The sequence below is a fragment of the Parasteatoda tepidariorum genome, unplaced genomic scaffold, assembly GCF_043381705.1.
Source record: "Parasteatoda tepidariorum isolate YZ-2023 unplaced genomic scaffold, CAS_Ptep_4.0 HiC_scaffold_880, whole genome shotgun sequence".
NCBI classification, from domain to species: Eukaryota; Metazoa; Arthropoda; class Arachnida; order Araneae; family Theridiidae; genus Parasteatoda; species Parasteatoda tepidariorum.
In genome coordinates, this window is record NW_027261947.1 from 27871 (window position 1) to 42172 (window position 14302).

General features: G+C 28.9%; 1 protein-coding gene across 1 annotated transcript in view; it reads left to right on the forward strand.

Annotated features, from left to right (window-relative positions):
- Nucleotides 1-891: 891 nt before the first annotated feature.
- The window catches only part of LOC122272375 (cathepsin B), a 15902-nt gene continuing 2491 nt past the window's right edge, over nt 892-14302 (forward strand). The window contains exons 1-6 of the mRNA XM_043056006.2: nt 892-1156; nt 3667-3799; nt 6487-6690; nt 8536-8651; nt 11927-12156; nt 13283-13399. Coding sequence (XP_042911940.1) covers nt 3668-3799; nt 6487-6690; nt 8536-8651; nt 11927-12156; nt 13283-13399 — 799 coding nt within the window. The 5' untranslated portion in view covers nt 892-1156; nt 3667. The remainder of the gene's footprint in view (nt 1157-3666; nt 3800-6486; nt 6691-8535; nt 8652-11926; nt 12157-13282; nt 13400-14302) is intronic.

Below are 14302 nucleotides of genomic sequence, written 5' to 3' on the forward strand. Positions count from 1 at the left end.
AGTCCAACTTACTTTCGAATTTGATTAGTGCAATGTTTATGAGAGTTAGGTCATATTATGATGTAAATAAAATTTGAAATTTAAGAAAAAGTAAACTTTAAACTGTAAACTGAAAAGTAAACTTTAAACTGTTTCTTTCTGTATTTAAAAGAAATAGTAATATTGAGTACTTTTTACTATTTTTTGAGGCCCCTAGACCGATGCCTATTGGGCCTAGATGCTAATCAGGCCCCGAACGAAATTATATGACTATAGTTCTTTCACCAGGAGTTGACGCTTGGTTCCACCTCCACGGACGCAGAGTTCATTTCAGCGCGGGAATGCAGAGAAACATCTCCGCGCTTGAAATTGGGACAACCCTTAATGCGCGCCAAACACAAACAGTAACATCTTTTTCACTCACTTACTTCGCTTTATCATCTGCTATTATACCTTTTGTTTCTCTAGCTAATTAAATATATTTTAAAATTGCAATTTCACAGGGAAAACTGCTGTTTTCCCTGCAAAATGTCTCAAAAAGGACAAACTATTCACTCAAAAGAGAGAAATATCATAAAAAATGGCGGGAAATATCATCAAACATATGAAATATTTAACGTTAAAAAAATGTATTTTAAGTTTGTGAAATAAATATTTTCATACTTCATAATAATTTATACTTCATACTATCCCTAAATAGCAACCTTGTTCAGGATTACTCACAACCTTCTCCCAAAAATAGCGAAATAGTATTGTCGCATACCACGTGATGAAGGCGGAGCCAATATTCTTTGTTATAGCAACGTCATATCATATAAATGCTGGAAATTTTCTTGTTTCTAACGTTTGAAATTTGATTCAATTGGCTAGTACAGCAGGATGTGTGCATAATCTATCAGGTTTTCAGAAAAACGATCTGTAGATCACATGACTTTCAACCATTCCTCTTCGGTCATACGGGGCTCAGTCAGTTTTCTCAGCTGTCATCCTCCCATCAAGGACTAACAAAAACAAATCAACACGTGCTTATTTATCAGAATTATTATCGTTCAATGCTATATTAGATGAATTTTGCTCGATCGGTGTTAACTTATATCAAGTGTTCGAACTTTCTTGGGATTTAAACTGTTAATATTTTCGTGTTTTTGATTGAATTTTGAAATTGTTATTCACTGAAGTAAGTATTAACGTAATTTTTGTCAGTTATCTTTTCATAATTCTGATATAGCTTATTTTTATGTTGCTTCGTTTTGATTTACAATTGTTTTCATAAATTTTTATGATTGTTTTTATGCCTATGTTCATTCAGTCATAGACTTTTTCATAATTTCGATATAGCTTATTTTATGTTGCCGCGTTTTGATTTATTTTATGACAGTTTTTATGTCTATGCTCATTTCAGTCACTATTGTTATGAATCTTTAAAACAGATGGGGATTCAGCTGTAATGTTAAATATATGTATTCCGAAAGAAACTTAACTCTCTATTGTTTATTCCATTTGTTTCTTTAAAATCTCATCTTATTATTGTGTAAATTGTTAGTTATCGATTTCGTTACCATGAGATATATAGACTTGTTTGGAATAATACTGCTATTTTTAGACCTTGACCTCCTCACCTTAAATTTTTAAAAATGATAAGTAACTAATTCGTCAAATAATCTTATCTGTTTCTTATTTACATTCAGATGAAACATTAAATACTTAAGTGTGGTTTGTAAAGCTGATAAACTTTTCTGATAAGATTGCTAATAAAAACTGGTTTTCCCATTGAATTGATTACAGATATCATTTGTTTAAACTGCAACATTGGAGAACTTAAGCAAGTTGGTATTTATTTTCCTTAAAATTACAGAATAGTCTCGATATCTCAAAATTGAAGGGACACTAAAAAAAATTTCGAGATAGTGAGTTTTTGAGATAACAAATTCAGATCTAGATATGTTCTAAAAAGTAGAAAAATATATTCTAAAATAGTACTCTAAAAAGAAGAGTGATAAAACATAAGAATATCTAGTAATAACTATATATGTAATGATAGTTGACTAAATACAATAATGATAATTTTTAAAAGTCAGATAAAACTAATTATTAAACAGAGAAAAATTGGTTTACAATAGACTTGCATTGCGATTTTTCCAAAAACCTTTATTTTCTGTTTTGAAAAATATGCGACATTAAAAGGTTTTGAGAAGAAACTCTTCGATATAGGAATTCAAATTAACATTAGATGGATATGTAATGCCAAAGGAAAAAATATTTTTTTGACTTCGCAAAGTTTTTGAGAAGTTCGAGACATCAAGAGTATACTGTATTTTTAAATGATTTATTCATTTTATTTATTTTTCAGTTGACTATTGAATACATGAGTTTATCTACAAATAAATCGATTTTGGAGTGTTTGTAAATTTGATTTATCTTAAATTCTGTGATTTGCCTAACACCGTTAAATCAATTAAATTAAATAATATTAAAAAATTTTTTTTGAGAAAACTTGTTGCATAGTTACTTTTGAGTTATTTCCTATCATCACCGTAAATGTTCTATTTCAGTCAATTCTAAGTTTTGATGATTTTTGTTCTCATTAACTTAAAAAAAACCTGATTATGCCTAAAAACTAAGCATTTTAAGTGAAATTTTTTTAAGTATTTGTAAAATTAAATTTACTTTTATTTACGGGCATTTATTTTTTTAAAGAAAACTCATAAAATGGTTTGAAATTTTTTTTTTTTTTTTTTTTAATTTTAGCCTTAATAAGTGTCACAATAATAACAGCTGTACAATTATAAATAATTTTTCTTAAAATTTTTTGGCTTTAAGAAAGTTTCATCAAACTAAAACTATAAACAACTGATAAATAATAATTATGAAACTGAAATAAATCTTTCTGTTTTGATTAGACCAAATTTTTTATTTTATTTTTGAAAACATTTAAAACTATTAAATATTTTTAAATGCTTGGTTTTAAAAATTAAATTAACTAAGTTTTACTTGAAAATTCATTTGATATCTGCTTTAATTTTACTTCTTACACCAAAATTTAGAAAAATTAATGAGTAGAATTAAATTAAGCTTGCATGAAAATTAGTTTGATATTTATTTTAATTTTAATTCTCACACAAAACACTAATAAATATTAATGAACAAAATTTTAAGTTCCTTTATTGTTGTAATTTAGTTTTTTCTGCAAAAAAAAAAAAAAAAAAAAAAAAAAAAAAAAAAAAAAANAAAAAAAAATGCTATTTAACTAAAATTATGGGAAGATTTCCGTATCATGCATCATGATCGCAAAAGTTTCTAAGTCTTGGCAACTTCTGGCTTGAAGAGTATAACATTAGTCAAACCTCTGCATGTTTATTTATTTATTTTAAATTGAAATTTTTTGCTTCTTGGCAGTTGTAGTTGGAGGGACAGATAAGGATAGGGAATTACCCCTAAAATTATCTATGAATGAGTGTTCAAACTAGTTTAATTTGCTTTGCTCTGATGCATTAGAAATTTTTTTTACTAAAAATAAAATTAAATTACCTAGAGATTAATTCTTCAAGAAGGATTATTGAAATAATATTCTAATTTAGAGGAGAAATAAATTCTTTAAATAATTTTTGTTTATTGTTAAATATCACATTCTTTTTTCAAAGTTTAGAGGAAGTATAATCCTTATTTAAACTGTTTTTAACTTTTCAGAATGAAGCATATTTGTATATTTTTACTCGTAGTAGTAGCAGCTTCTTCTGCTAGAGAAGTAATTCCTAGTCATGTTCATCCTCTGTCAGACAAAATGATTGAGTACGTCAATTACATGAATTCCACATGGAAGGTTTGTATATTGTGTTAATTTTAACTTCTGCAGTTTCTATTTCATTATTAAAAATTTTCTGTAAGCTGAGCATTAATCAAACAAGTAAAATAAACTCCAATTTATACATACTCAAATATGTGTACAGGCTAAGTGATGCATATTCAAATAAATGTACAGGGTAATTGATGCATATTCAAATAAATGTGCAGGATAATTGACACATCCTCAAATACAAGTTTTTTAATGATCACCCCTTTAAGTATAATTTTAGAATCTTTTTCAAAATTGAAGCTGAAAAATACAGTGTAATTGAAGTTATAAAATACAAAATTTTATTAAAAAATGGAATAATGAAGAATATCCTGCAAAATCTAAAGAATCACTACTGATAAAAGTAGGTCTAAAAACTATAAAGTCTGTTTCATTGCCATAGAAAACATTGAAAGGTGGTTATTAGAAGCTCCTCCAAGTTTTATAAGGCAATCAGACTGGTTTTGATGTTTTACATCTCATCTTCCTGGGAGATTTAACAGATTTAGATAATATTTATGTTGTTGTTGACGTATGCCTGTTTAGGCAGAGGGGGTGCGATTGTTCTTGTTTTCTAGAGGCGCCACCTATGGCCAATAATTCGACTTCTGCCACTCCATACGTCCTTCCCGTTTATAGGGCGGACACATTCATTCATCCACAGATCGACCTGAATCAGAGAACGATAGATCTCCAATCCAGTACCCCCAGAGGTATTGATTTGTTATGGGAACATGGAGGACTTTTGTGACTCGACAGATTTAACGTGCATCAGTCACTTTACTACACGGAGAGTCTTCGGACGGCGGGGTTCAAACCCACGAACTCTCGGACATGGGCCCAGCGCCCTACCGACCAGGCTATCCCGGCCAATATTTATGTTACTTTGTTTAAATAGTATTAATTTGCGACCATCTAATGTGAATATTTTTTTGATTTCATAAATTGAAGAAAAAAAGGGATTGTAGTTATTACCACTTTGTATAGTTTATTTATCACAAATAATTTGATGATGGATTTTCGTTTTTGAAATATTCGCCGCATTGTTCTAATGTATAAGTCGAGCCCAGATTTTAGATTTTGACTGAGAAAATTTCGGCCATGTTGGGTGTATAAATCGACCCCTGAAAAAAACTAAATATGAAAATTTCTGTTTATTGTGATTTTCTTTTTAAAGAGTGTGAAATTTGCTATTCTTTTAGATAGATATTCTTTTAGATTAATAAAGACAAACTTTTAAGAGACTCAGCAGATGAAGATAAAGTAGAATCTATGGCCGACTGGGTTCTATACGACCTCAATCGGATATATAAACAAATATTGTTTAAATTAGAAAAGCATACAAAAAATTATTAAGTCTACAAAAAAATGTTGATGTTACAAATATTTTTATGTTAAAAATATTCATGTTATAAGATAAATATATTAATAAAATATTCATACATAAACTTATTGTTTATTACTAATTTTCCTAAATTCTTATAAGAAATAATTAATTATAAAGTGCTCAATTCCTCCTTAAATGAATAGAAATGATTCTATTCATTTAAGGAGGTCCATTGGTTTGAATATAGTTCTGTAATGAATAAATCTATAAAGTATTATTCATTACAGAACTGTCTTCAAATCACTCGTCATTCTAAGACAATAATTTAATAAAATGAAAACTTTAAAATATAATTTACTAAATTTCTTGTTTTCTTTATTTTTATGAATGCTTCATGTGCAGTACTATATAAGTTGATGCTGTTAAATTTCGCATTTCTTTTTTCATCATCATCAATATTTATCTGGGCGCCTGGGGCCGTTAGCGGCCTTTTTCCCATTTGTCTTGAATTGTGATCTTTAGGGTGGTTCTTTCTGGTAATTGGAATGCAATTGATGTAAAAGGAATTTAAATATTTTGAATTTTAGATAAAATTACGTCACTACAAAAGTAAGCTGCCATCGGCCTGCGGTTTATATCTTCTTTTAAGTTTTCAAAAGTAAAAATTTCGTTGAATCCTGCGGTGTCACAATTTATGGTTTTTTCAAAAAATCTGAAATTTAGCTTTGCAATGTGATGATTTAAAGAATCTATGTTGAGGTCGCGATATGTGTTTTTATTTCTGATAAACCATCTTGCTTTTGTTATTTCTGATATTCCTCAGGAAAATAAACAAGATACATTTGCATCTTGTTTATTTTCCTGAGGATTTTGTTCTGGCATATTTTGAGTTTTTTAAGGAGTGATGTGGAGATGTTGCACCAAGCTGGAGATGCATAAGTCAGGATGGGACGGATCATTGAGATGTAGAGTGTACGTTTAAGTCTAAGTTCCATTTTGGGGTTCTGAAGAAGGATTTGTAATCTGCGGCAGGCTGCTTGTGCTTTGTTGATAACTGTTTTGATGTGATCTTTCCAATTAAATTTGCTGTTAATGACCAGACCAAGGTATTTTGCGCTTTTGACCATGGGAATAATTTCATTAAAGAGAACAATTTGATTTTTGGGGAGGATGGTTTTTCTTTTATGCTGAATGATTAGTAGTTTTGATTTTTGTCCATTTACTTCGATTTCCTTCAGTTTTCCTTGGAGTTTTTGTAGGGCAATGTTGGGGTTACATGTTATTGATAACATGTTAATCATATTGTTCACATTGTTTACATGTTATGGATAAAATTCTTTATTTTTAGGCTGGTAGAAACTTTGAAGGAGTTAGTCTGAAATACATTAAGGGATTACTAGGTGTTCACAAAGATAACCACAAGTACCGTTTACCTTCAATTAGACATACAGTTCCGACAAATCTACCTGATTCTTTTGATGCTCGTCAACAGTGGCCAAATTGTCCTTCAATCAGTGAAATCAGAGATCAGGCATCTTGTGGTTCATGTTGGGTAAATAGATTTTGATTTTGTTTTAAGCTTTCTCTTTTCTAGAAAAAAAAACTTATTTTTAGAATTACCAAAGAAAGTATGTAAGTTTGCAGTTATTTATTTACGTTAACTGTATCGATGATTTTTAGTAAATTAATGAATTTTAAAATATAGCTTTAACTATAAATACAGGGGTCTGTCCAGATATTTTGTGAAAGGTCCGTTTTTGTAAAATTGTGAAAAATTACTCGTTATTTGAGAATATGAAATAAACGTTAAGTCCCATTCTTTCAACCAGGGTCCTGTTTTTATGAATTTGTGCAAATAGGGTTCTTATTGCAAATCATTTTTTCAAGGAGTTTTTGAATTTTAAATAGATGCAAGATTATGCTCAACACTGTAAAATTATAATTAAAAAATTTAAATTTTCAAAAAATAAACAGCAATTGCTGCTTCTAAATTAGAGATGCAGCATCTTACAAGTATTTGGTATTTAGCCTATACTGCTGAACGCAGAATATTCATTTCGGACGAATAATGGAGGAAGCGTGTGCCGAAGACAAAACTTAATTCGTTTACATGCATCTTTATTTTTTTCCCCTCGGGAAGGGTTTATTCGATTAACAAAACAATAACGAGGATAAACAAATTTGTGATGGGTCCGATTAAAGAAAAAATTCAATTGCTAAATCAATTTTTAATAATCTTAGATTTTTACTTTTCATGTTAGATCCAGTCATGCTAACTATAATTTCATGCAATTTGATTACATCAATACCATACCTGCCAACTTTTAATCTTTTCAAGGATGGTTTCTTTAAGTGGTAGTAAAATTAAAACTGAGTTACAATTATATAAAGAAATATATTCTTTAGTTTTAAAAGTTTAAGCTTCACCAAGGTATGGTCGTTTCTTGTTTTTTTTTTTAAAAAAACAAAAACTGGGCTCCTGTGCTGCGCAGAAGATCGATATCCCATTCATCGTGAAATTACAGAAAAATTAAAAAATATAAACAGTTTGTATACAGAGTCTCTGGTGTGACTATTAGAACCAAGATATGATTATCATACTCAGAGATGCCAACTTGCTCCGCTTTGTAAAATAGTATTTTCTACTAGTAGCGAAATTTAAGTTACTTTTAGTTTAGTATCTTTCATTTTAAGTAATTTTTTTACCACTAAATAAAAAAAATTATAAGCATCATATAAAATGTAACGCTAATTTAAAAAACTACTGGTTACTCTATTAAAAAGTAGGCGTAACTATCCTTCTTTACCGAATTTTACTACATAATTTGCTACCACTTTATTAAAACTATTCCAGAAAGCGGAGCATTTGGCATTTTTCTTCTTTTCTTTACTTAGCAAAAACTGGGCTGCGTAGCGGCCAGTATCCCATTCATCATTAAATTACATACAGTAAGGTAAAAAACATTGATTTGGCAAACATTGTGGTAGCCATAAAAAATCAAGCCGTTTGCTTGTGAAATAATAAAACAATGAAAAAATTCAATATGACAAATTGACGTTTTTACATAACACTAGAAATATTGATTGTAGACTTAAATTAAAAATAAAGATAAAACATGATTTGATATGTACAATAATTGATTTTTGAAAAATGAAAGACATAATTGATGAATATAGATAAATCATACCTTGATACATCATAAAATAACATATTTGGAGAAAGTTAATGTAGTGGTGGTCAAAATTATTTTAAATTAAATTTATAAGTTCAAGAAATAAATAGAAAGCATGTATTTCACTACCACTTAAAGTATAAAAATAAAATTTGTTACATATGGCATAAAAATTGGCAGCTATGCAATACTTAATTCCAAATTTTAAAACTTTAATTTTTCAGGCATTTGGTGCAGTTGAAGCTATGTCTGATAGAACTTGTATTCATAGCAATGGCAAAGTTAAAGTAGAGATTTCTGCAGAAGATCTTCTATCTTGTTGTGATAGTTGTGGCGACGGGTTTGTATAGTTTTCCCACATTTAAAAAAATAAATAATAATTCAATAAAAAAATAACGTCTTTTTAAGTGAATTTTTACTGGCAGTGTTATATTTAAGGCTATGCATTCAAAACATTTAAATGAATATATTTAAAATATCTTAATCATTTGTTCTTTTAAGTTCACGTTCATAAAATTACATTATCATATCTTTTGGAATTGTTGTGTGCATGGAATTCTGTTTTTACATTTTATCCCTGTTTTTATATAAATATTGTTCCCAAAGTGAATTCTCAAAGCATTTTTTTTTTTTTTTTTTAGAAATTTTTACTCTGATAAAAAATCTATTTTAAATGGCTTAAGTTTTAATTTTGTTTCTTGTTATGCATGCACATAAAATTCTAGTTTCATATTTATTCTATTGAATTGATGAATATGTTTAGTTTGGTTTTTATTTATAATTAGAAGCTGATTAATAATTAAAGCAAAGTTCCTTCTATATTTTTATTTGCTTTTAAAAACATGGTAATAGAATCCTATCTGTGCAACTACTTGTTAGAGGGTGAAGTTCATACCACAAGAAAGTTTTTTTTTCTTGTTTTATGGATGTTTATCTAAAAGATCATTTTATTTTTAAATGCTGTCTTGTTTTATGTGTGTAGAAATTTCTTCAATTCCTTTGCTTTTCACTTACAGTGGCGCTCACGTACTTAAGGACACGTCTTTATGAAAAGTAAAATCCAAAATTTATTGTACACGCATAAGTTTATTGAATTGATAATTATGTATTGGAACAAATAACTTATTTTTAATATATTTTCACATTGAAAATCATTTATCTAACCGTTATACTTGAATTATGTAACATTTTAGAAAAAATATGCATTCCGCATACTTAAGGACAACAAAATAAATATTTCTTAATCGTTAATGAAATTAATAACAATGTAAAAAATTTAACAAAAAATAAAGATTTGGAGCTAGTATTTAGTCGGTAAGCCTTTTGCGGCAATTACTGCTTCATATTTACGAGGCATCGAATCTACTAATTTTTGACATCGCTCAGGAGGTATATCTGCCCAGCCTTCTTGGACACCTTTCCCTAAATCACCTAAATTTTTTGGTTTTTGCTGTTTCACATATTTATCCACATCTATCCACGGCATCTCGATCGGATTGAAAACTGGCGGCTGGAAAGGCCACTGCAAAACCTCAATTTTCTTGCTTGACAAGAAGGCCTTCGTAGTTTTGCTCGTGTGCTTTGGATCATTGTCGGCTTACATGATTGGTTTTCTTGAGCGAAGTTTCCTGTAATAGGGAAGAAAAACAGTCTTGATAATGTCCGCATACACATGCTGATCCATGATGCCTTCGATTTTGTGAATTGGACCACATCGTGAACCCCACACCATCACCGAGCCGCCTCCACCTTTTACAGTTGAATTTGTACACCGTACATTAAATTCCTCACCGACTCGACGCCTCACATAACTTTTGCCACCTGAGCCCATTCTGTTGAACTTCGATTCGTCTGTAAATATAACTAGATTCCAGTCAGCCGATGTCCAGTTTCGGTGTCTTTTTGCAAAAGCTAATCGAGCTGCTATATTCTTCTTTGACATCAACGGTTTTTTCCTACATACGCGACCCATAAGCCGAAACTCATTTAAATGCCGTTTGATGGTATTATTGCTTACGTGCTTGCCTGCTAATTCAGGGAATTCTTTTCTGTTGTCAGGGGCGGTTTTACGACGATCAGCTTCAGAAATTCGATGAATAATTCGATCTTCTCGTTCGGTAGTTTTGCAAGGACGTGGTTTTTGGGATGCTTTTTCAATACTTTTGGTCACTTGAATAGATTTCAAGGCTTGTAAAACTGCTGTTTTTGATAATTTTAACCGCCTACCTAACGATTCATCTAACGATATTCGACATCTCTGTTCATTGCTAACATTTTTTTTCTTTACTCATAATAATGTTGAAATTTGTACTAAAAAAAGAAGAAAAAATATTAATATAATGTTTTAAAGCATCAAACAAAGATAATGCGGTAAATTACACTTACATTGATCGATAAATTGATTGTAATCATTCAATAACTCATGATTAGACAAACTGTCCTTAAGTATAAGAAACTTAACAAAATACTATATTTTTTAAATAAACTTTTATGAAACACTTGTGATCACGAATGAATTATTTGAGGATTGAAGTTCAACTAAGGTAAAATTCGTCATTATAGATATCTTGATCAAAGCATAATATTCATCCAATATAATGACGCATTTATTTTGGAAACACAGTCCTTAAGTACGTGAGCGCCACTGCATATTTGCTTCAATGACATGCATTTTAAAATCGGTTTCATGGATTTCTTTTCAATTTTTTTATTTTAAAGTGAATGCCTGATATATGAATTTAATTTCTGTTTTAAGCTACATTTCAGAAAGATAATTGTTTAAGTAGAATAACTTGTGAAAATAAGTATTGTACTCCAATGCTTTTCTCTTGAAAGTCCACTATTTAAAATTTTGAAATTTTATAAACTATTTTAAAAGTCTCAACTTTAAATATATTGATATTCTGCTTGCAGTTTCAACTGTTTGTTTTGTTTTTTCCTCCCGTTAAAAGCAAGATACATTTTGTTTTGATTGTTTGCTTCTCATCCTATCTTGAGAACTTAAAATAGAATATAAAACTTTTTTGTTTTTACCATAATATTTTATTAAATATGATAAGCAGTAACTTCATCTTGTTTCAGTTTATTGATTTGATTGTTTCATAAACTAATTAAGAAAATGCTTTTGCTTTTACATAAAGGAGTAAAGTTCAAAATTTTTGTTTCCTGCTTTTCAATTGCTTAACTTGTATTTTGGTAAAAGCGTGCTGTGTTCTGCTTAACTTGTTTGCTTTTTTTACACTTTTGAATAATTAAGATATCTATATGGCTTCAATTATTAGTATAGCTAAATTCATTCAATTTTAATTTATTTAAAGATTAATTGATTAATCACTTGTTAAAAGATGGTTCCGTTTTTAAATTAAAGAGAATGTCCAAAATTTTCTGGTGCTATGCTTTCAAACGATTGCTATTCGTTAACAACAAGCTACATTTTTGCCTCTTTTTTTTTTTAACTTGAACTAAATCTAGAACTTATCTGATATTAGTATTTTATTGAATATTCATAACTTCTAATTTCATTCTGTTTCAATTGATTGATTTCAGTGTTCTATTAACTATAACTTAATGTTTCGATTTTTTTTAAGAGTATAATGTCTGAAATTTGTTTCCCAGGTGCAATGGTGGGTACCCTGGATCTGCTTGGGAATACTGGGTTGACAAAGGTCTTGTTTCCGGTGGTCTTTACAACTCACATGTCGGTTGCCAACCCTACGTCATTCCTTCCTGTGAGCATCATACTAAAGGAAAACTACCTCCCTGTGGAGATATTGTTGACACTCCCAAGTGTGTACACATGTGCGAAAAAAGCTACCATGTCAGTTACAGAGCAGACAAACATTTTGGTAATAATTGGTTTTGAATAATTTTTAATCTGTGTTTTTGCACTTCTTGTTCAGTGACCCAATTATTTTACACAATTCAGCTTCATAGCTCAACAAAAAGTTTTTTTTTTCCCTTTAAATCTCCTTAACACTTCGCCGTCCGAAGGAATCAGAACAATCTCCATGATACTGAGGATTGATTGTGTACAGATAGTTCACAAAATGGGGAAATTTCCTTGATTAGCCAGAAAAGTGTTAAGAAATTTTTTTGTATTATGCATAATCACTATAATAATTAAAAAATACATAGTATTCATTTATTCAAATCATTTTTTAAACGTACTTATAGAGAATAATTGAGACAAATTTATGAACTATTAAGTTACTTAACCTTTTAATGTATAAAAAATGTTGAGGAATCAATACTAAATATATAAATCTTTTAGGTTTTTTTTGTAATTTTTAAACATATTGATGTATTGATTTTTCTAATTAATAAACTTTTCATGCATAACTTTTCTATGAGTTTTATAGATGAATGTTAAATAATAAAGTTAAAATTGATAGTGGAAAATCTAAAATGAACTAACTGTACCATTAATTATTCTTATAAAAAGGAATATGTTTGGTTTATAACTGTGTAATTTTTACAGTACAAATTTATGTGCTTTAAGCAACTCTTAATTCAAAATAATACTTAATAGCTTTAGTGTTTTTATACTTTGTACAATAGTTACTTAATAAGCTTTTTGTCTACTCTTTTCTTTTCAAGTTTCTTTATTTTTCATATTTATAAAAGAATTTACTTCAGATAAGCTCTCATCTCTAAATTTTCCTCTCTTAGGTTTAGTTTTTGAAGTTCAGCATTGTTACTCGTTTATAGCTACTAGTATAATTATTAACCTTGTTGCTAGTTTAATAATATCATGTTTTATAATTAGTTCCACTGGGAGGGAATAACTTAAAATAATTACCAAACCATTAATGTTTAATATTATTGAAAGAACACTTTCACTACTCAAATTTATGTATTTAAAGTGATTCGTATTTGAATTTAATTTGTACTTTGTAAATGTAATGCTTTAATACTTACTGAATTATTTGCTTTATTTATGCCTAAAAAGTTTTCTTTATTTTCATTATTTAGGAAAGAAATCTTACTCTGTTCGGAACAACGAAGACCAAATAAAAACTGAATTAGTAACTAATGGGCCAGTGGAGGCTGCTTTCACTGTTTATTCTGACTTTGTTACTTACAAATCAGGTATAAAAAATTTTATTTATGTGTTTAATATTTCATTTTAAAGATGATACTAAATGGATAAAATATCCGACCCAGAATTTGCAGAATTTTCGAAAATAACGTTACTAGTGTTAACAAAGTTAATGTATCAATATTTCAAAAAATTAGAATTAAAATAATTTAATCACTACATACAATTAACAATTTAAATGCATAGATAAAAGGTCAGATTGGCAAATGATCATGATCTTAAATTGTGATAAGAAAATTATCAGAATTCTATTTGTTTGAGAACCTTCTGCTTTGGCTCCCTTACTACTGGATTAATATTTTGTACATATTTCAAATGTTGAAGGGTATGTAGTATTTAAGGAAAAAGAAATCAGTGTGATAAAATTCCAAGCTTTATTCTGAAAACTCATAAAAGTTTGGGTCAAAATCGTACTACAAACAGCTGTAAGAATATAGCATTATTTTCTTCTACATATGAGACAGTTTAAAATATGAATTGTAAACAGCTTCCTATTCTTGCTATATTTATTAAACCTTTTCTTCCAAAATTCACTAAAAGGATTTTTATCTAGTACTTTCGTCCACTAAGCTCTTTACGTATAATGTTTTAAAGCATCAAACAAAGATAATGCAGTAAATTACACTTACATTGATCGATAAATTGATTGTAATCATTCAATAACTCATGATTAGACAAACTGTCCTTAAGTATAAGAAACTTAACAAAATACTATATTTTTTAAATAAACTTTTATGAAACACTTGTGAACACGAATGAATTATTTGAGGATTGAAGTTCAACTAAGGTAGAATTCGTCATTATAGATATCTTGATCAAAACATAATATTCATCCAATATAATGACGCATTTATTTTGAAAACACAGTCCTTAAGTACGTGAGCGCCACTGTA